At 39.6% G+C, this 24,221-nt stretch overlaps 1 protein-coding gene across 1 annotated transcript; it reads right to left on the bottom strand.

Moving 5' to 3' along the window:
• Positions 1-142: 142 nt before the first annotated feature.
• On the bottom strand, positions 143-23,652 carry LOC140946168 (trafficking protein particle complex subunit 9-like). Its single transcript, XM_073395250.1, has 22 exons — positions 23,012-23,652; positions 20,159-20,528; positions 19,237-19,305; positions 18,618-18,689; positions 18,184-18,312; positions 17,239-17,308; positions 16,347-16,440; positions 14,445-14,627; positions 13,940-14,079; positions 12,649-12,734; positions 11,713-11,839; positions 10,366-10,588; positions 9,409-9,494; positions 8,657-8,960; positions 7,990-8,090; positions 6,966-7,002; positions 6,617-6,674; positions 6,023-6,103; positions 5,045-5,138; positions 3,996-4,100; positions 3,323-3,447; positions 143-2,233 (listed from the first exon to the last, which is right to left on the bottom strand). Exons 1-22 carry the CDS (start codon positions 23,587-23,589, stop codon positions 1,985-1,987), a joined length of 3,381 nt encoding a protein of 1,126 aa, XP_073251351.1. The 5' UTR covers positions 23,590-23,652; the 3' UTR covers positions 143-1,984.
• Between the last annotated feature and the right edge of the window lie 569 nt (positions 23,653-24,221).

Raw genomic sequence — 24,221 nt, 5'->3', positions numbered from 1 at the left:
AGTAAACTTAATTTGCCAGGTTTGTTAATACGTTTGTGAACTTCACCACCAACCAGGGTCTCCGAGACAAGTTTAGCTATCTATCGGTTACTAACCAACAAGCAACTTTAATAACAAAACCCACCCTAGCATAGAAAACAAATTCAAAGCTAAGTACATCGATTTTATTGGTTCATTTTTTCTAACAAAACTATTTTTTTCAAATAATTTCACAACGCCAAAATTTGTTGAACGGTTCATTAATGATTTTTCTTTTTCGATCTTTCTTTCTTTCTTTTGGATGATTTATGTTTTTAGCTAAAGACTTACATCTTTGGTTTGACCAACCAAAAATCGTCAATATGAACAGATCCTACCTCATTTCATTAACAACACATATGTCCCTAGATATATTAGAAATATTTCCTTAAGTACTGTCATATAAAATTTTTGCATCTCCGACCTAAAACTTCAGTCTGTCTTTCTGACAATGTTCACCCTTTAAGTCCCAAGAGAGATTAACATCAATTTTGCCCCAATAATATCAATACTTGCTCAGGAATTATGTTATGAAAGTTAATTAAACTAATAATCACCCAAAGGAAACCGCTTTGATATTCAAACAAATTCTCTCAGTAAATTATTTAAGAAAATGTATGCAGATCAGTCTGGAGAATTTGTATGTGGATACTGGGGCTTAAAGGGTTAAAATGATCAGTCGTCTCGGACGACAAATTCAAAGAGGTAATGTTATTCTATTGATAAGAATCTACCACAAGTGAACTTATTGTCATTAAACAGCTCTATCTTCGTTCACAAATGTTTTGCATCTGTCACGCGAGAAGCACTCCTTCCAACATTTGTGCTTCTCGCCAGCGTTTCAAATCACAGCAATATATAAAAATAGCCCATTGCAACATTGAGAGATGCTAAAACATAAATTTTAATGTAAGATTAAAGAGTGCCGGGCAATACACCTCTTTACTTCATAATGGAGGCCTATTAATATGTTTTTTCATATGTATGATAATTAGCCTTTCTGATCTCGTTTGAAAGTAAGAATCTTTTGTATTTTGCACATGCTAACGAGGTCAGAAAGGCTAATTATTATACATATAAAAGAATATAAGAATATATTAATAAGTCGCCATTATGAAAGAGGTCTTTAGGCACTCGACAAAAAAAAGCTTACAGTTTACCCGAAAGAACACCTTGGTTCACTTTCCAGAAGTCGTTGATTATTATGATGACACCCAGTAAGCAGTAACATGACAGTCAAAAGGTTGTCATAGAAACTGCACAAGATGATTGACAGGTCTACAGGGGCTTTAGGCTATGTTCACACTATACCGGTAGGTTTTGCGTCGGCACGAAATCCATACCTGATAGGGCTTCTGTTCACACATAAGAACGGTGATTTCGGCGCGATTTCTGTAACGGAGCGAAGCTGCGCCGCGCTGATCTTTTACGCGGAGGGTCACATATCGGATAGGTGTTCACAGGGTAGCAGATAGCTTTTCGTGTCAGCACGAAAAGCAAACCGGATAAGGTGAACATAGCCTTAAGGGCTAAACAGTGTTGTTCTATACTTTGTTTGTTTTACAGGTGAATATTAATTCCCCGTAAGATTACTTTCCGCAATACCTCCAACACACGGTGGTTTACCTTTGGACGCCTTTGAGAGTAGCTGACGATACAAAGAAACTGAACCACTTGAGAAATCTTTGCTACATATAGTAATACATGGCAGGAATTAAGCTTCCACTAAATCCTTGGACATTTTTTTATAAGGTCATCAATTTTTTGCGCATGGCCCGGGAGACAATTTTACGCTGGCACTTGTTGCTCGTTTTGCAGCACATTGAACCAGTTGCATAAGCTTACATTGGTTTTACGGTTGGTCCCATACGTCAGTAGCAGCCAACGAGACCGGGTCGATAACCGATCTTAGTTATCCTCTCAAAACAACCTTTCCATTACTCAAACGAAGACCACTATCCCCTCACTAAACGACGTTAATTTTGATCGGCGGCGAAAACGTCCATGTCTTCTTTAACGAAGCATAGGGGCTGTCATTCGCTAGGTTTACCATATTTGATTCCAAATAACGAGTTCGCTCCATTACATTAGATACTGAGTCTTTTGAATCCGCTTGTTCGTCAATGATTCGAGTACAAGAAATAGAAACCATATACTGCCCAGCATACAAGAACACCAATGAACACGAGTGACATAGAGAAGATCCTGGCGATAACTAAGGATAAGGAAATACAGCCAAGCGTTGGTCAGTTGCGTTGAATGATACCGTAAACTGCCTTTTTTTCCGCCTCGCGACTTATAACACCCAACCACCTTCCCCCCGCCCCACCCAACCCAAAATCAATTTTAGGCCAATCTACCTGGAAACAAAAAAAAATTACCCATGATGCAAATGACATTTATTTGGCAGGCTTGACAAATTCTAGCACTTATGGGACCCTCTGGTGAAGAGAATGCGTATTGGGAAAAACAGGCGGACGGTATAGTTTGCATTTAACAGGGGCGGATCTAGGGGGAGGGTGCAGGGGGTGCGCACCCCCCCCCCCCCCCTTCACAAGATGACCTGCGGTTTTCTAATACAACTGGTATTCTGCAAAAAAAAAACTATGTGGTTTATTGGTGTTGAAGTAGAACAAGAGACGAGTGCACCCCCTCCTAAAAAAAATCCTGGATCCGCCCCTGATTTAAGCAGGTCTATCATTCGACCGGCAAACTTCTAAACACAGCAAGTACATACGATAATAGACCCCATCACCCCAAGATACAAGCCCCCTCCAAATGTACTGAAATGAAATATATTTATTATGACGTTTTGTAGCTTGATTAAAAACTAGTAAATGCAAAAACATATAATTATTTTAGCCAGCACTACTATAGCTTGCTTCGGAGAGCTTTTTCTATTCCGGTTATATGCCCCCTTCGGATATAAGCTCTTCCAAAAACCCTTACGAACATGTTTAAGCCAAGGGTTTATAAGAAACAGTTTACGGTAGTAGGGAACCCTTCTCTGAGAACGCCAGCCTAAAATTTTAGTAGTTAGGGGTAAAAGATTGGGGCAATAAAACGTGCAACTTGTTTTGTAACGTCACTACAAAACGAGTTGAAAAGAGGTTTTGCGGGTTTTACCACCACGAATTAAGTTGTAGCACGTTACAAAAAGTTGTTGCAGAAAGTAGAGAGTAGTTGTACTTTTCGCAAAACCCCTGTACGAATGTTGCAAAACAAGTTGAACCTTTTGTTGGTTGTTTTATTGTGGCTAAAGCCAGAAAGACTGCAACAGATGTAAAAAGAATTAAATCTGTACCTCGGACGTGTGGAGCTGTAACGTCCCAATCCAGCTCAATTTTCCATCCAGCTCGGTCACTGGAAAGCCAGAGGCTTGGTCCTGATATGGCTCAATGGTAAGCAACAACGGTCCAAGTGACTCATCTGCGTGATAACAGAGTAGAAAACAAACAGGATAGGTCATTAAAACCTTCCACACCTAACCATGAGCCTGTAAGCAAGCTCTGCGGAGCGCTCCCGTACAACCTCATATGTCGTCCTCACAATCAAACCGGGAGGGGGAGGGGCGTGAGGGGGTATTTGGAGCCCCACTCAGGAAAAAGGAAAACGATTTCAAAACCGTTCAAGCTATGACTACCAAACATAGCGACTTTTCCTAAAAAATTATGTGAGAATATTTTAAAGTCACTGTGACGTGTACGTTAACATTGACGTTACCATAGCAACCGAGTTTGACAGCCAAGTTTTTTCAAAATGTTTCAGTCCTGTAAAATACGTTGGCTTTCTGCATTATTATATTACACTTCATTTAGTATTATTTCTTTAGCTTTATGATAACTGCTTTTGTAATACAGGCTATCTAAAGTGACTAATTTGGAAAAACTATGGATTAGGCACGCGTTATGGATCACAAGTACCTAAAAAAATATGCGCAAATCCTAAGAAAATTAATTCTACAGCTTATAACTCACCGCTTTTATTAGAGACTAGAACACTGAGATCCACAATACTGCACAAAGAACTCGTCACTTCGTTTGGCGATGTGTTGTTGTATTCTTGTCCGTTTATTTTTACATCTTAAAAAGATGAGAAGAAAAAAGAGGAGACTGCCTTTCAAAGGTCATGTCGCTACATGGCAACCCAACGCAACAACCTCTCGGTTGCTAGAATAGATTTAAATGCGCTTGACCTTCAGCGAAGGGAAGCCGTCAATGATATATGACATAACTGATATTTATTTGGCAGCCTTGACAAATTGTTGCAATTGTGGGACCCTCTGGCCAATGCGCATGCGTATTGGGAAACACAAGTGGATGGTGTAGTATGCATTTACGCAGGTCTATGGTTCGACCAGCTAACTTCTAAACACAATTACTTTCTGACAAAAAAAAGGGAAAAAATGAAACTATAAAGAACAAAACAAAAGAAATTTTTAACAAGTTGCATACCATTATCTTTAATTTCCGTCATCACTACAACTGTTCTCAATACTGCTGGACTATTATTTCATCATTTTTAAATTGATAAACATACGTTTTAACGCTTCTCCAAATTATGTTAATAGTTGATGATTTAGCCCATTTATGGATAAAGCCGTCAAAAGCATTGGCACTCTAAAAGAAAGGTATCAAATGATTCTTCATAAGGGAGAACGAAACCTAAGAATTTTTCGACAACACATGTACATTGAAGGCCTAAGTCTTACACTGACAGTTATGGTATAGTACAGAGTGCTTTTGAATAAAACAGGACCATTATTTTAGGGTTTTCTGTCATTACAACGTGCTTTTAGGGTTAAAAAAAATAAAAAAAAATGTGACCTAGCCCCTTCAAGAGCATGCCTTTAGGTTGATCCAGCGGCGTATTGAATGATCCCGAGATCTCAGTCGTGCTCTGCTAGTCACCTTCGTAATGATCCCGTGGGGAGGGGAGCCGATACTGCAGACTACTAGTGCCCTATTAGCCATGCGGCTTAAGGTAAATAAAGCGCTATATACACTTGAGGGGACCTCTTACTTACCAAACGTAATGGGATCAGGCATCAAGGCTTGTATCATAATGGCGTCTAGCTTCAGATTGTCCACATTACCAGTACCTGATGCTCGACAAGCCGGCTGTGGCCACGTTAAGGATGTTATAGAAGATTTACATTCCTAACTTCTGATAGAGGGGTTAGTCTCTAAAGAAATTGCGGTGCTTGAGTACGAAGCGGGGCGACACATCAAGGTGGTCTGTTTGTTTGTTTGCTTCCTAGTTCATTTGACGACTTTAAAGTCGATAGCGTAAGGCGCTTTTGAAAAATTTCAGCCATGGACTTCATTTTCACCTTACCAAACGGCAAGTGTGGATACCATTTCATGTGAAGACGAGGCTACCCTTTTGCTAAGAAGTAGAAGAGAGATTAAGCCTCACGTTTACGGTAAGCGTCGAACGTGAATTTGTACCACGTGACCAACGTCTTTTACTGTACACTTTAACTACACGAAATCGGTAGATTCACGCTAATTCTATCCATAAGAATAGTATTAAGCTGTTTTTATTTGCTCATTCACTCTCACGCTTGCTGTTTGCCGCAAACGCGATGCTTAATCTCTATAGGGATTCGCGCAAAATTAAGAGAACGTTCGCTATGTTTAGATTGAGGAATAGGCTTGCGGTTGCTACTGGTTTGGTATACAACGCTTTACTATTGGTAACACCTATCGCCTTGCTTACTATTTTTCTAAATCCCCAGCTTAAAGGAGTAGGAGACAAATTTTAATTTCAACAGTTCTTATGTTTAAAAACAAGTTTCCACAGCTTTACAGTAATCTTCAGTTTAGAATTATATAAACACAAAGTTGGATTTATAATAAGTACATAGCATGCTAATAAGGAAGCAAACTTAAACAACATAATAAACGTGACAATGTATCCCATTGGATATGAATAGTTTCCTTTATCTAGAGTTGAAAAGGAGTAGTTAAGGAAACCGTTCCTAAACGTAGCAAAAGGATACAAGGCTCCAATGAAGTTTCACTTTGTCACGCACGAATCTTTTGCATTCCGCTCCTCTCCTCGTCTTGAAATCCTTTGAATCCTTTACAAATAAAAGTTGATGTATTAATATGCTTAAGTGAAAAGCGTCATACCTATTTCTTAACTCTGTAGTATAATAATGAAACTACAACCCGGTAAAAAAACACTTCCGATTTTGGGCATGCAAAGAGTAGTGCCCTCGCCCCTTTGCAGTGTTGTTAAAAGGTGCAATTTGAAGGCTTGAGCAATTTTCAACTTTGTGAGGGGAGAGGATGGGGAAATCGACCAAGTGTCCCAAATATTTTGTCCGGGTTTGGAACGCCGGTCAGGATAACTTGGAACACTTCCACTTTTTGGGGCACGCACAGAGCAGTCTCCTCGTCCCTTTTCAGTGTTGTTAAAAGGTGAAATTTGAAAGAGCTTGCGCGATTTTCAACTTTGTGAATAGGCAGGTGGGGGGAAAAAAGGCTCCTTGTAGTTTGGTAGTTAGACAAGTCTCGCCTTTGATCTAAGAGTTTCCCATCTGACCCGCTAGCGTGACATAATGAACACTCTATCTATCTATCGGCCTAACCTGTTGCTTTGAGTCCTCTGAAACTGGTAAGGCAATCCTTGGTAGATTCATGGTCACCCTGGAGAAAAAAACGAAAGCAAGTTAGAACGCAGTGACACACGAAACCATGTGCGCGACTTGAAAAAAAATAATTGGCAAGGTATGCAATCTGCACTGTCGAGCGGAACAAACTTAGAAAAACAATTGAAGATATACTGCTTCAGATTTCCGCGCCACAATTTCATAGTGCGTTCACACTATGCACTGTTACTGATCTACTACTCAATCTTTCAAAATTGTTCCCTATTCGATCCAAGACCTGGCGCGCTCCCTTTAAGAAAAAGAATCGGCGAAGATTAAATAAACTTACCTATTTTTGTCATTTCCTTGGATATTCATAACCTCATCTGTGGACAAGAAGAGATGGTAATTGAGTAATATCACCTTATTTAGGATCAATGCTAAACACGACGCTTACAGTGTTCAATCTGGAAATTAGTCCAAGTGGGTCATATGTCCCACATTGCATTTTAAATTGTGTCATTTCAAAAATGGTCTGGGTCAAAATATGATATTGAGACTTCGAACAACTGACATCATCCTAACTATCACAAGTATATTATAGTTTTTATGCTTTTCACAGTTTTGATTCCTTTATCATAGTAAACAGTCAAATAACATCAACATGGAGGCTGGCAATGCAGCTGGTACAGCTGTATGAAATCGCAAAGATGAAACGTTATTTAAAAAATCACTGACCAATTCTGAATAAAAGGTGACAAAATGAAAAACCATCAAACAACTTAACTGCCATTCTCTTTTGCGTAAAGAAATGAACTTGGCTTTTGTTGTTATTTCATAATGAAACGAAACACAACTATCACATTGTTTGATATACCTTGAGGGGATTCAAGGCACTCCCCCTCGCTGAAAAAGCAGCATTGCCTCCAATTTCTTTAGGCCCAATACCCAGGAGCGACAGGGTCTTTGCAGCTAGCCATTCACGTGGTATAAAACCGCCATACTGGAGAGGAAAAGTCGCACTGGGACAAGACAAATAAAGGAAATTACCATTTAACATTATGAATGCCTTTTGTTTGTCTTGCCCCAGTGCGACTTTAGCTCTCCAGCACGGCGATTTTGTACCACGTGAATGGCTTGCTGCAAATGGCCTACTGGAAACAATGGTTGCGCCATTTTTCTTTTGGGCAGTGGGCGATGGGAATGGGCGAAATGCATGGGCCTGGCATGGGAAAAGGAGAAAACGTTCAATGTTTTGCTGCTTGTTACAGTCCAACTATATCTAACTATGCGAATTAAATGGCGCTATTACTGGTGGCGAAAGCGTATTGGCTAAGGAGTTTCAGAGTTGAAGAGTGTTCAATTCATCTTACCACACGATTGATCACTGCCACTTTGCACTGAATAAGAAAGCTCCATGTCATTAGAAGTTTTATTGACGGCGTCAAACATCAGTAAACAATGACACCTGTCACTGAAAGAAGAAAACATGCTAAAGCTTAAATCGGTGAGGCATTGATTAAAAAAAATCTAATTTGTTTACGCACCAAGGACTAAGGAGTTCTGAAGAATTAGTTGAAACGTGTCCGTGTGTTGCAGATCGAATTGGAATTTAAAATTTTTGTTTTTTTAGGAGATGGAAAACCAGATTAACTGGAGAACAACCTTTCGGAGCAAAGGAGAGAGCCAACAACAAGCTCAACCCACATAATGATAAATATTTGCGTTGACGCCGGGATTTGAACCGAGCCACATTGCTGGGAGGCGAATGCTCTCACCACTGCGCCACCCACGCGCTCCTGATAGAGTGGTCAACCGTTTTCGCGTTTGATTCACTAAACTCTTCAACTCTTAGATTCAGTTATGGACTCATAATGTAGTTCTTAACATTTTCCAATTTATGTACAATCCACACTGTGAAACCAAGCCTTTCTGAAAAGGACACGATTCAGTCTATTCCAAGAAATAGAAAAAGAAAAAAGATGGGCATGTTATATTATTATTAATTTCCCCTCTTATAACCAAAATAAATAAAAGTACCTGGGAAGCTCAATAATCTGAAAGTTCTCACACAGCAAGCTGGGAACCACAGTCACATCAATCGCCATGGTAGCCTTACGACACATTTTATTTCCGGTAACTCCTGATGTGTACCGGAAAAGAATAGTTCCCGTCAATCCCCAAGGCGCTACGGGGTCGTAGCTTAGCTTCTCATTGCTCTCGATACCTTGTGGGATATGAGGAGTCCCTGTTATTGTGACCGTTATGTCAGTGGTATCACCCGGGACAACTGGGAGCTTGGAAACAATTTCCTTATCGTCAAAGCTGAAGAGTTCATTAGCACCTGAGACAAAACCAAAATGAAGGAATGTGTCAGTTGAGGAAATGAAAGTTGTCTTCTGCCCATGTTATGAGATATGATGTCAGATTTTGTCATACGACAACCTACACGTAAACAGCAAGATGCCTCGGTAGAGTAGTAGGCCGCGCGGCGCCATTTTTTGTTAGGGTTCAAGTGATGATTTAAACCATCCTCTCTCTCTAGTACCCTCTCCGTCCTATTTTTTCTTAGCTTTTTTTTTTACCGTTTATTTCAAATTACCGTTACTGTCGTTTTTAAGGCGACAAATAGAGAAGTGAGTTGAGATCATTAAGGTGTTCCGGCACGGATTACCACCTTCCGGCTAAACCTTCCTCAATCCAAGCTGTTACCCCAGCGCTGATTATGATATTAAGTTAGTAAATCACAGTTGTGTAAATCCTGTATCACTGGGGTGGTGTGGGGCACTTACCCTCTCCCTCCTTGCTACTGATAGTAATATTAAGTGAATCCACTGGTAATTTCCCAATATTTTCCAGTGTAATGGTTCCTTTCATGCTGTATTTAGAAAATTGAAAAGACATAACACTTCTCCATACTGGAAATAATACATTCTAAGGAAGCCTCACACACGTGTATTTAATAATGAAGATGTTCCACCTTAGCTTGCTACAGTATTTATGAAGGGACCTTACCATAAGACAGTGGTGACGCCAAAGACAACATCGCTAAAAAAAAATTCTTTCGCGTCGTTTCAAACCTTTTGCGACTATTTTTGAAGTAGTCAAGCTACATCATAGAAATCAGGTTGGTGAGGGAATCACGCCCGAGCACAGATAGTTATGCCTTGCTCGGCGTTGAAGTTCTCAAGAAAACATAAAATTTGATCTTTTCACGTCTTAGGCCCTGTTTATATGGAGAACCGTAGTCCTGTTCTCAGCCGAGTCAACTTTAGCAAGCGTTTATATGAGAAAAGGAAGTTGACCCCTTTGCTCGAGCCAACAGCGCCCTCGCATGCTCTGATCGTCTAAAATAGCGCTATCGCATGCTCCGATTGGCTCGTATTGAGCGAGTTGACCCAGCTGGGTAAGCCAAAATGTTTATAGAGTATCATCCACCTACAGGTCATCCTTCTAAACGAACCAACTTTTTGTTTATCATGTAAACGGTTTGCTTCGCCACGTTTTCAACAGTTTTGTAAGGAAATGTATGGAAAGTAGGCTTGCTAGGGTGACGCTCCATATAAACGGGGCTTTTGTAGTGCAGGGACGGGAGAGAAAAGCGTGATGTACGTGCAGAGTTGAACTTGTTTTGCTCGCTTAACCTATTGCTGATTTTCAGCTGATGTCACGGTGGCCATGCTGGTGGACAAGAAAAAAAGCGTTTCCCTAGGCTGGGAACTATACTTTTTGTTTTACTACAGACTCACCTTTGTCCAGCATAAAGCGTGACAGCAGTGACCAGGGTTGCAGCTGACTGAGGCGAGTCAGGATCAGGGGGCTGGGACCGAACCTTGGGTAGCCCGGTGGACACCTGTAGGAGCGGCATGGCGGGAACTACATCAACTACCACTGGAAAGTCATGTTTGTTTTCCAGGTTTTCCTCTGTCAGCTTACAAGTACTTTCTACTCCGAATACAGTCACATTGTAACCTAGAGAGAGGTAGTAAAGGCTTTAAATGACAGGCTACCGGGGCGCGTAAATGCCATGTTCTAGTCAGTAAGACAGGGTTGTTTGGTGATAATGGAATTTCTGTCTATTAGCATTCCAAATAGTTTATAAACCGAGTCTAATATCTATAAAACAAGCCCCTAACTTATGTGTCTCCTTTAAAGTGGAATGACCGTTTGATTAACGCGGCATCATCTAAGTGCGCACAAATGTTGACACATTACCACAACGTCTACAGAGCACATGTCAGTTTTGGCTCTAAAAATGCTTCGTACAGTCTTGAACGTTCACAAAAGTCATAAACTTTATAATTTTGGGAGACGACGCTAGCCTGTTCCAGGCGTTCAGATAGTGGGAAGCAGTGCGAATTAAAGAAAGCAATAAAAAGTAGAGGGAGACTGGGGAGATCTCTCCCCACTCCCTGGTTTTTATTTTTCGCGCTCCTTTTAACTTCGCACCACACCCCACCAAATGAACGCCTGGAACAGGCTAAGACTACACCTAAACTGTTAAAAGCCTTCTATCCTTCTGAGTCTGCGCAGTGACAGGCAATAATATCCCACGTTCGATATATTAAAATTCTAGCAAGACTCCGAGGCTTTCTGGTCATTTTCCTATATTTGGTTGGGTTTTCTTTGTGCTCAAGCCTCTTCTGAGAATTTCGAAACAATGGACTCGTGAAAAATTTGCAATTTTTATCCTAAATCCTTAGAGTCCTGTTAGAATTTTAATACATCGAACGTGGGCTATTACTTAAACGCCAGACGATAACCTGCTTGACACGGAATCGAAAGGGAAGGGGAAAGGAATTTGGGCGCAAGACGGCGCGAGGGAGAAGGGCCTCTCTCGCGCGCTAAGAATCCCTTTTCCCTTTCCTTTCAAACGCCTGCTACGCTGGCTAGCTGGAAGAGAACTGTGCGAATTTCAAAAATGAATAAATAAATAAATAAATAAATAAACGAGAGACGAAGTCGAAGCCTTTTTCGCCTTCTACCGAATTTTGGTTTGGAAAAATCTAACTTCTTTTTGTTCTACGAAATTGTAGGATTTAACTTTCGAGTTTAGTCAGATGAATGGCTATAGCTGTTTTTGTAAACCCACTAACCAGTGATTCTCAGTTGACCGGCTGACTGCGGAATTCCAAGTAGAATAACTGTATGAGGACCAGTCTTGGCTGGAAGGGACAAACATGTTGGGTAGGGTTCAAATTCACAACCTTCTACACACAGAACCTACAAAGGAAAAAATAGTTTATTTATTTAGAGGAACTGCAAGTCAAACGTTAGTTGATGTGGATGTGGCCATCTGTGCATGGAGTTATCAGTGAAAAACCAACGAGCGATAAATTTCATAGATCAGGGCACTCGTATGTCACTGTATAATTCCCATAATCTAACCATCTAGAGAGTCACGGAACTGCAGCTGGGGATTAATGGGCCAAAAAACCAGGCCAGGAACCTATTCTCCAGTAGCTAAGGGACATGTCCAGCCCAATTGGCCGCTCTAAACAGTACTCTCTAAAGAAAGGCACACATATTAATGTTATTTCTGTTCTAAAACCCCGAGAAAACGGACGCAACATTGTTGGTCAAAAACTCCCACATTGTTGAATGTTACATGTTGCGTCCGTTTGCACACCCGTGTTGTTGGAAGTTGTTGCGCAAAGTTTAAAAAAGGGCAAACATTTGTTCTGCTCCGTGATCGGCAAAGCGTAGCGCAACAATGTTATTTCCGTTTGCACAACTCTTCCAACATTGTTAGGGCCACGCACGCGAAATAATAATAATAATATTTATTGCTTATAGCGCGCAAATTAACATTCGAATATGATCAAATACGCGTTACATCTAAGATACCTAAAAACTATAAACAAAAGCAAAAGAAAACTATATACATCATATAAAAACTAAAAGACACATGGTCTTTAAAGCCTTATGGGTTGTATCCTTCCCACGATGCACTGCAGCTTCCAACATTGTTGGGATTAGTTACATCTGCTTGCACGTAGCTTTAGTTTTGTGCCAGTGGTTTTACTTCTTACCATTTTAGAGACTTTGAGTTCAAATGGCATTGTGTTGAAAACGTCAAGAGAAACTTGACCGATGTCGCCACATACCCAGGTTACATCTGTGAATTAAACAATTTTATTAGCCAACTTATTCAAAAGCACTCTGAGAAATGGAAGAGCAAAATAAACTCTGGAGGGACGAACGTATCTTATATTATAGGCTTTTTAACCGTTTACATATAATTGTGGTAACCCATTACAAAATGAAACAAGGGATGGAACAGAGAACAAAATCTCACAAGGTGAATTAGAGTGCCCCAGATAACTTACAAACCCAAAAGAATAAGCATTAGCACTAGTGAAGAAGGAACCACGCGAGGCAAATAATATATTTTTCAATCTCAATTGGGATCAAACCCACGGCAGGATTAGATTTACTGTTGCAAATCGTCCATGACATCTTTCCGTCTCGCCTGGTACCTCAGTCGGCAGAGGAAGAGCAGATATAATCTGGAGGTCGTGGGTTCGATCCCCACCGAGGTTCAAAGATTTTCGTCATTGCCTCACGCAATTCCCTGACTCCAGGGCTAACGCTTAGTTGCGTTGTCTGATCGCGGGTATGGATATCATACCTGCGCTTCTGCAACCTCAATTACACTGACAATGTTAGGATGGAGTCTAATGTAAATAGCCCCGTTTACCTTACGCATAGTTATTAAAGTGGAATGGTTGGGAAACCCTTTGTTATATGTTTTTGTTACCTTTTTTGGACCTGACCATGAACAACATTCAAAAGCATTCCTATCATTTTGAACTTACTGACCAATAGAAAGATCGCATTAATTTACTCAGTCATAATTTGTGAACAAAAAACAAAGGATTGTGCACGGTCAGGGAGCTTCCAACATAAACTACAGCACCGTTGTTTTCAACTTTGATGTTTTCTGAGTTTCCTAACCAGTCTCCTCTACTAACTGTGCCCTACGAGGGTACCAATTACGTTTTCAGTCTTTACACTTAACCTCGTCCCAACCTGGTCACATAAGGATATCAGCTAAAATAGCTGCCGACTGAGGTCTGTGATGTTCCGTTGGGATTTATTATCCACGATCACTCGGTTCATGGTGTATCAAAGGAAACGACGAATAATTTTCCAGACGGGATACAGCGGTTCCTTTAATGTACCATGATTTGAGTAATCTTAGATCATGAATCGTGACCCGGCCAAAATCAGATGTGTTAACCCTACAGTGGCTACAACAATTAACTGTAGTCTTAGCAAATTTGTTCCTTCAATCCATTCGACTTCCCTTTTTGGCCTTACTTTTAGCCGTCTTTGTCTGTTTTACATTCCGTCTCAGAGATGAAAATATAAACGGTCCTGAAGAGCCAGCATCAGAGCTCGTAAGGGACTTCTTTCTAACTGGTTTCAAATGAGTGGCTAAAGGTTGAACTTTGAAGGATCTGTGGAAGGTAAATTATGCCAGATTTTTTAATAGGAATTTTTATGCACTGAATATGCGCGCTGCGAGTTGTCATTAAGCTTCGTTTAACAACCATACGTTTTCGCCTACCATAATGCTTGCATAAGGTAGTACAATTAAGCTCTATTGTTGGACCCTTGCTATTTACAATTTTTCCTCAATGAGTTGCTCCAACCAACTCTGATATCAATTTTTATGTTGACGAAACAGCAGAGCCTTTTCCCTGTGGACTGAAACCAATTACAATGCAGACCTTTCAATGGGGCAATTTAGCTCTAGCATCTGAATGGTTTCAAGATAACAAAAGCCAGGAAGGGGTTGATGCCAAAGGTCAGCAGATCTCACCTAACTACAGGCATTTTAGTCAGTGACAAGGAAGCCAAGTCTAGCATCTCAACTCTGTTGTTCTCTTTCTCTTTAGGTGAGCCGGCAGTAACTCTTGCTGGACTGTCCAGAAGTACTGACAGCTCTCTCTTCTCCTCGTCACTTAGATGATCATGCATCGTGTGGAGTAAGAAAGTCACATGCCTGAAGAAAGGAACACAGGATACCTGAGAGGGTCGTAATCAGTCTTATTATACATATAGTTAGGGCTAAATCTGCAAGTCCAGTGGGCAAGATGAAGTGAATCTTGTGTTCTCACTGGCTACTTGAGCGGGCAAGATCGGCCCTTCTTGCATTGGTCTCACAAGTAAAAAGTTCTCTTTTTGACATAATAAATCCATTAATGAGCAAGCGTGAGGTCAAGATGGCTGGATGTACCGCAAAAGACCTAATAAACGTCCACGGCGACTATTGAATTTTTTTGGCTCCAAGTGGGGGCGTTTAATACATACGAGGCGTTTAAAAGAGAAAGGTGTTTATACCCATAACAGTAATAAGCTAAACAAAACTAATATGCTTTCGGCAAAAATATCAAGAGAGTTTAAAAATAGTGGAATATCCACTTCATCAAAATTCATCAATAAAAATACTACATCTGGGCCATCTAGAGATCCATATTGCTCTTTCAATTGAAATTCCAATATCGATATCACAATCCTCGCTCAGGGTTACTGTGTTGCCATCTTTAGTCTAACCTTGCTTTGAACTTCACATTAAGCAAGATGAAATACGCAAAGCTTTGTTAATCATGCAAGAAACTGAAAGATTTGAATGATTTTGCTCCTCTTTGCTAATTCCTGGTATTTTGGAGTAATTTTCAGAGGGGGGCATCTATTAGACAGGGGTTGTTTACTTATAGAGAGAGCGTCTAATACAATTTGAACAGCGTAGAGGGGGCGTTTATTAGGTAAGGGGCGTTTATTTGGAAGTGTGCATTTATTTATTTATTTGTTTTTTAGCTCTAGGCTGTAGTTATAGATTTAATTTGTCATTTTTTTTTTTAAATAGTTGTATTCTTTTTTTTTTCTAGCCTCTTCTAACTATGGGTTTGAGTTTAAGTTTTTTTTTCATAACATTGGTTGTAAACTTTGTTTTTCCATCTTTTTTTAATACTTACTTAGAGTCTATTTGTAAGCCATTTAATATTGTAAGGCAGGTTTTATCACTGTGAAGCACTATAGGGCATTATTTTTTATGGATAAAGTGCCATATAAGAAAATAGATATTATTATTCATTAGGTCATTTACGGTATGCCTCGTTCTTTTTTGTTTTCATGGACCAAGACAGAAGAACTTGGCCAATATCCAGCTCCAGTTTTACCTTATGATTGGTCAATAATATAATTATATAACTCTAGCCCAAAGTTGTATTAATTTTAAGCTGTTCAACCGCTGCAGTTTACATTTCATCACCCATGCTCGAAAAATAGAGGGTCTGTGAACAGGCTACACCTTTTCATGCTCAAAAATTTTCTCTTTCTCTATTTTTGGCATAATTATTTGTCATTTAAAGAATGAAAATACACATTTTAAAAGTGCTTCCAAGGCGCTGTGCCAATTTATGCTTGCTGAATTGTTGGGTTTTTTTTTAGCTATTACCCTAAAAGTCATTATTGTGTGGAAATGACCACATGTATGCAGCCAAATAATAGCTGTAAATTACTCTCAGGGAGCGTGATTTTAAGCAAACTGGCCCTAAAAAATGTAGCCTTACTCTACTTTCTACAAGTATCCACATGCATGGGCTGTGTACATTATATATGAAGTAAAGTAGCCTATAACATATGAAATATTCAGGAATTAAATTGATACATCAGCCTGAAGGTTTGTTTTTTGTATAATTATACAAACACAGCTCATTACCTTACTGTCAAAGAAGGATCTCCTATTCGACGAGCAGTATAAATAAGTTCATTCAAGAGTCTTGTTTGAAGAGCAGGCCAACCATCTGGATGACCTTAAGAAGAAAAATTAATTTATTCATTGTTTTAAATACAACACTATAAAGAATTAACAATCACGAGCCCTTGCTACAACAAGTATTTGCTCAGTGGGAAAAAGGGGAAAGGTTTTCCTCTAAAAATGGTCATTGGGAAACTGTACGTAACCTGTCCGCTGAAACCCTAGCCTGCATGGATCATTATCACCCCTCCCCTAAGCCAACATTTTGCCCTAAGTGAGAAGTAAGTGTTAATGTTGACTTAAGGGAGGGGTATGTGGGCAGTTTTCCAGCAACGTATCATGATCCGCCCGCATGGAAGGCAATCGAAAGGGAAGCGGAATGGGCATGATTTGTCAACAATGGAGAAGGGGGGGAACCTTCCCTCTCCCTCATGCATCCTTTGCACTTCTTGCATGCACAAAATCCTTTTCAACAGGTTTCATTTCAAACCCTTGCAATAAAGGCCATACTCACTTGGAAATGACCCCCCCTCCCCCACCCCACATTTTTTCAGTCCTATCCATTTTCTGGCCTGCCAAAAAGGAAAATAAGGGGGAGGAGATTGACACACTACATTACAGGCTTACAGGGCACATGTTTCTGAGATCCATTACATGCAATTCACCATGTTTCTGATGACCTCAAGCTTCTGTTTTTATGTTCTTCATTACAAACTATATCTATCTCCTGCTATGATAAGCTCAGATGGCAAGAACTGGTTCATTATATTATAGCCATTTAATGGCACCCACGCTTTTAATTTGCTCCTCACAGAAACAAGAGATAAGCTACACAAGTATTACAGCAACTCACCTTTAGGAGCATCTTTTTGATCAAGATGAATTCTGTACCCTTTGAGTGCACTCATAAGAAAGTTGTACGACTGAAAATAATATAAGTTGGATATCAGTATTTACTATTATGAAAAATTTTACAATGTTTATTTTACAATAACAGAGCTATCTTTTGCACTCTGATTGGTTGACAGCCACGGTCGATGAGAGCAGACCATGGAAATAACATGATTGCACCACTGGTAATAATCATCTTTGTGCTGTGTTTGGATGTACAGTTGTAATAATGTTCACCTTTTTCCCGAGAAATACACAGTGAAAGACCATATTTCTAATACTAAACTAGAAAAAGGCGATCATTATTACATCCAAACACAGCACAAAGATCTTTTTTCCCATTACAATCTTATCCCAAAAAGCGCTCGAAAATACAAACGAAATGTGCTTATACCCCCTGGGCATCCTATAATACTCCTTAAATCGAATTAATTCAATATGGCCGTCGTATTGGTAAAAAGGTCTATTGCCACCTCTCCACAATGGCCACCTCTCTACAACAGCCATTTTTTTAGGTGGACAGTCCATACATTCACTCTTCTTTCCACCTCTCAATGACGGCCACTTCTTTACAATGGCCACTTTCTTCTGTCCCCAAGGTAGCCGTTGTAGAGAGGTTCAACTGTAATTCTAAATCTTCACAAAATAACTCTCAGGTAAACATGAGATAAATAAAAGGAATTAATATTATGAATGGTCCTTGCAGCTATGTTTGCAACATACTGCTGACAATGTGAACAGTTAAAGAAAACAAACAAACAACAACAACAACAAAAATTGCCTACAATTAACAAACTATTAAAATGAGATAATATAGCAAAACTTCATTAACAAATTAATTTCATGACTGTCAGAGTGTACAAGAAATTAATACGTCTAATGGAAAAACAAAAATTCTAAATCTTACCAAAAGCCACAGAGGATTGGGTAGCTGCTGTGAGGCACACTGCATTGCCGCAACTCTAGTGAAAAATCCCGCTTTTCGTTTGAATCCCAGGTCATCATATAACACGGCAGCAGTGCTATATCGCTGGATCTGAAATGGCATCAACAGCAAAGTACATGTACATAATGTTCAATGTTTTAAAAAGAACTATTATCTAAAAAGCTTGCACTAGATCCTCTTAAATGATCCTGACATAATTTCAGATCCTTTGAGAGAGTTCATTTTTAACATTAATATAGAGAGTCTATTTGTGAGGGAAAAGCCTTTAGCTTGCTTAGGAGGGGGGTTAAAAAAGCTGCATTGGTAATGTGGCTAGGACCATTCCTACATGTTAAAGTCAGTAATGGAAAGTGTATGCAAGCAAAGATTCCACTATACTCAAATCAAAATCTCACCTTTTCCTGTTCTGTTAATGAGACATTCACTGACAATGAATTCTGCAAAGCTATGCTTGCTTCAATACGCCTCTAAAGATAAGAAAAAGAAAAAATATGAATAGCATTGTGGACACAGCCATAGCTTTTTATTCCTGTCCTTTTTTTTCAGTAGATGAACAATTAGCCAGGCATCAAACTAAATAATTTTTACAATTAATCTTAGCTGCTTTGGCCATGTGCAGTGTACACTGTGGGCTGCTTCTTACCTTATGCCTTAGTATTCTCGTTGCCAATATTAAGGAAAGCAGGAGTACCTAGTAGACTACTCCTTAAAGTCTACTTAACCATCACAGGACCTATCTGTGATCAGGTGTGGCACAACATTCCTGCCTGCCTTTCAAAACTCATATCTTCAAGCGACCATGTAATGTTCTACGTATTATATATAAACACCAATAAAATACCAAACCATTTCTCTTTAACAGCTTTTTGCTCTGAAAGGCACAATTTATCAAGTAGCCATAGTAATCAGCGATCTTTTCACATGTGGAGATAACATGTTATTGTCACGAGTGAAGATATCCCCATTTCGCACAAAAGCTCGCCTGGTATATTTCATTGGTGTATTATTATATACCTTGTAAACTATTAAAAGACGAGTAAACTTGAGATTAGCTTCAGTCTCTATAACAGCAGCTCCTTTGACCTGTATTACAAGATAAAAATAATACCGCAGTCTGTACATATGAATCAAATAATATCATTACATGTAGTAAATGTAAAATGTGAAACAACTGTCACAACATCTTTATCTCAGTAAGTTGGAATAACCCTGATCTGGGCCAGAAAGGGCCAGGTTCAAACCCTGGCCAAGCCACCAATCACAGTTTTCATAAAAATGAAACAAAAATTAACCCTTTAAGTCCCAATATCAACATACAAATTCTCCAAACTGATCTCCATACATTTCCTTTAAGAATCAGTGGAGAGAATTTAATAACAGATCAAGGTATTGTCTCTTTGGTGATAATTTGTTAATTGTCATAACTGTATCTCTTGACAACTACTGGATTATTGTTAGGAGAAAATTGATGTTGGTCACTATCGGGACTTAAAGGGCCTAAAGAGCTCAAGGTAAGATCATGCTGGCTGGATTTAAGATCATGCCTCAGTTAAAATGATCATATCTCTGGGCTGTGGCATTAAGCCACTGGCCTTGTTGGATATAAAAAAAACTATACCACCATCTGAACCTAAATGTAAGTTGTCACTTCCCACTTATCACATATATCAAAGTTATGTAAGCTCATGAATGGACCAACAGCAGTTTGCTGATGCCTAAGCTCATTGTTCATAATTATATGCATATAATAAATTACCCTTACCATTAGCATTACCATATATTGAGTTAAGGTAATGTATCTTACATTATCCGAAAAAATGTGCTGTGTAAAATGATATGATAAAACCAAAGTTAAACAGGAAATTGAAACAAGAGTACTTTCTATTCCAATGTATAACTCTCAAAACTCATTACAATCATTGAAAATGTTACTCACCCTGCTGTAAAGTTTCAAAGCTTCAGACAACCTTTCAACAATCTCTTCTTTACTTAACGGCATAGGATTTCTAAACTTTGATTCATCAACATCATTGCCTAGTCCGTTAAGAGTCAAATTTGTAGAGTTTGCCGCACATTCAGTAGGCAGAATCAATGAGTTAATGCCCCTTTCTTCCTCTCTGTCTAGTACTAGAGATGCAGCACACTGGCCTTCTATGGACCCAGCGAGCCAAAGTACATCATTAGCAGCTCTTAGATGTTCCCCAGCTATAAGGTATTGACTGAGAGCATCTTGAGGTAACCCTGCCAGCATGCACAAATCTCCAGTATACTTTTTAGATCTGCCAATGGTTTTCCGCTTGGTTGCTCTATATAGAGATAAAAAACATGGTGTTTGATATGGTGGAACTTCCTGTAAGTGACAACCCAAAGTGCGAAGAGTTAGTAGTTACTTATGGAAGGTGGTCCCTTAAGAGTGTACAATAGCGAACACAAAGATCAGACGATTGTATCAGCAGTGCTTGACACTAACGCTAGTCCACTGGCCTAGGACTAGTAAAACTCAATCAATCTCAATTTTACTTGGACAAGTGGCTTGTCTTTATAGGCTAGTTATTTATCAAACTCGCTAGCCCAATGCCTAGTGTCCATAAACATTAGTGATGGGTACTGATCAGGTGGTCGATTAAAAAAGGTTAAAAACAACAAAAAATTCTAGAACTGTCATCCTAAAAAGTGGACATGGCTGCTTACAAGAGGTTCCAACTATAAGGCTTTGACATACAAATTATAACTGTCACATAAACAAGCATCAAGGAAAAGCTTGTCAAGAAAATCTTGCCTGCATTAAAGGGGTCTTTTTGACCCACGTTGCTTTCTTACTCTCAATATACACTTCACACAATGAATTGGGTTGAGATGGCAATCTGAAATTTTGTTTCCCCTGATTTCACATTCCAAATTACATTACAGTTTTTTAAACCTTCTTTAAACACAGCGAAAGTGTACAATCTTATTTGAACATTGTCAATTGAAAGACATTACTATGTAACTATGTAACACTATGTGTATAGTGTTAGTGTTATGGTCCAATAGAAACACACCAAGGAGCTAGAAGAAAATGGTAAGATACCTGTTCTGGACTGTTTGATCACTTGCGACAACAACAGACTACGGACGACTATTTACAGTTTCCGCTGTTGAGGCGTGGTCGATCGAAAATAGGATGGAACTGAACGCTGACAAATGCAAGGAGATGCGCATTGACTTTAAAAGGAACACTCACAATTTTCCACCAATTGTGATAAATGGCAAGAAACTATCAGTATCAAACAGTGTAAAAATCCTAGGAGTCACTATTAGCTCAGATTTAAAATGGAACGAACACATCTCAGAGTGCATTAAGAAAGCGAACAAGCGCCTTTATTTTATTGTTCTTCTAAAGCGCGCCAACGTTCCACTGAGCGACATTGTAAATTTTTACTGCACTGTGATAAGACCTGTTTTAGAGTACTGTGCGCCAGTTTTCCATCATGCGCTTCCACAGTATCTTAGTGACGACATCGAACGAGTGCAAAAGAGAGGGCTCTCCATCATTTGTCCTTATGCGTCGTATTCAGAATGTTTGGTCAGGTTCGATTTAGTAACCTTCCACGCTAGACGCGTGGCCCTGTGTAGCAAGCTTTTCAAGTCTATCACGTCATGCCCGGATCACAAACTTGTGCCTGTCTTACCTCCTAAGAGAGAACACAGTCATAATCTAAGACAGTCCAGGGCTTATGCCATGCCCCGCACACATACGACGACTACTTCTTAATGTCAAGGGCAAAGACAAACCGGAGGACAGACAGGGAGAAGTATACAAGATCAAAATTAATGCTGCGACTGCCAAGCTACTTACATTGGTGAAACTGGCAGAAACCTTAGCATGTGACTAACTGAACACAAACAAGCAATGAGAAATGGTGATGCCAACAATCACAATTGCTTAACCCCATTTCCAGACGAAACATCAAATCGACTGGAGCTCTGCGACATATATTCCGTATTCTACAGACTACTATCAATGACTCACTTAAGACAGCTGGTTTACTAACTTAGAACAGACGCCACTGAATCACAGTTAACAGTTACTGGCACCATACAAATGACTTCTTGATGAAATCAAGCAAAACTAGGCACGAGAGGACAACTGGACAACTGACAATTTGACTAATAATAGACGAATGTTTGACTGTGACAATAGAAGAATCACGAGACGCACAAACTACATTATGAGTCTCCATAGTCAATAACATCACCGCTGAACAGACAGACGAACAATAACATCACTATGTAATTGACCAGTCAGGTCAATAACCAGAGTATAATACCATTAACTGGTACAACTCACTTTGACTCTGAAGTTGACTACTGCACAAGTCATCGAAATGTCAGTCACTGTCAACAACAACAGTCATATTCAAGACTACATTCACCCTGATGATCAAACTCAGCCAACTTTTAAAATGACTCCTGGGTTCAAACTTTTCACAGAAACACATTAATTACTTTATGACACAAGTGTGCTGGAGCAGAAACTCTTTTCTTTTTTCGTTTTTTTTTTGTTTTTTTTTTAACTAAAGTCCCACCTCTGAACAAAAACAAACAAAATCAAACAATGACATTCAATTTGCCAGTGGTTGAGAAGTCAACCCCTTCCACCAACCACCCTTCCCCCTTCCTCCAGAAAATTATTAACATTCGGTTTTGTTCAACGCATGAACAGCACTTAATCATTGCCCAATTTAGTTTAATTTTGTGTAGTCCTCAGTTTGTTTGCTAACACCCAAGGTTTTATATGCAAGCTTACCTATTGTCATTCTCTCCGCCAAAGCTCTCTTGTTCCACAGGGGCTTGTATAAGAAGAATCTTATCTACCTTCTCAGATAATTTACTAAGCCTTTTAGACTCCAAAACGTTAAACAGAGAGGCTACAAAGTCTGCTAAATTATTCTGCAAATCCTGGGAGTGATCTTCGCCCCTGATGAGGGCAAAATCCTTCCTGATCTTGACATCACCACCTGATTTACACCCAAATACAAAGCATCGTGTGTTCAGTAAAATGGCACTAAAAGGATTCTTAATCTCATTGACAGGTTTTTCCAACTTTTCCACTTCGTTGATTTCTGAACATTTCCCTACACAGATGAGTCCCAACACTCGCTTGTGAAAATGAAAATTTCCCCACTCAATAAACTGTGGAGTCACCCTTTTGGAATACCTCAAGTGAAGTGTCCTTGTTGTGTTGGGTACCTGCGCACGTCGGTACTGTGAAATTTCCTCGTAAAATGCCCTAAATTGCTTGTCTCCTATATATCCAACTGGTTGTACAAGTATCAAGACCCCACAATGGTCCAACAAGCTTTGGCCAAAGTCTACTCTCAGCATACTAAAGAAACGTAGACTGGCGCCATATTTCGATTTGTTCCAAGACTCTCACTTCGTGTCCGCCATATTCAACTAGGCTTCGACACCAGTGCGCATAAATATCAAAATTGCACCGCCGACAAGTTTTTACAGTGGGCTCATAGTGGTAGCCTTATACCTTTGTCTCTTGTCAAAACTCCTATCGGGGCTATCGGGACTTCGGGCATTGCGCTATAAAACAATTGGTTGTTAAACATTTCTATTCGTGACGGAAGAAATGGGAGGGGGACTATGGGGTTATTCAAAAATTTTTGAACGGCTTTAACCCACCAATACACCTTGCAAAAGGTCACGAGCAGTGACTTGATGTCAATAAGAAAGACTCCAGCAAGCCATCCAGAAGCTGTGTCAATGAAAAAGATAATAATGATGATGATGATGATGATGATGATGATGATGATGATGATGATGATGATGATGATGATGATGATGATGATGATGATGATGATGATGAGTTACATCTGGGGGACAAAAAAGCGTAAACCACGCCCATATTGGTCTTCTCTGGGCCCGGCCAGGTTTCAATTTCCTGACGAGCGTCCCGGTCCCTTAACAAAACTGCAAGGTATAGCTATTTTTATTTCGAATCTTTT

Source organism: Porites lutea, chromosome 8, assembly GCF_958299795.1.
Source record: "Porites lutea chromosome 8, jaPorLute2.1, whole genome shotgun sequence".
In the NCBI taxonomy this organism is placed as follows: Eukaryota; Metazoa; Cnidaria; class Anthozoa; order Scleractinia; family Poritidae; genus Porites; species Porites lutea.
Note: the sequence above shows the minus strand (reverse complement) of the source record. Positions and strands in the feature narration are given on the sequence as shown.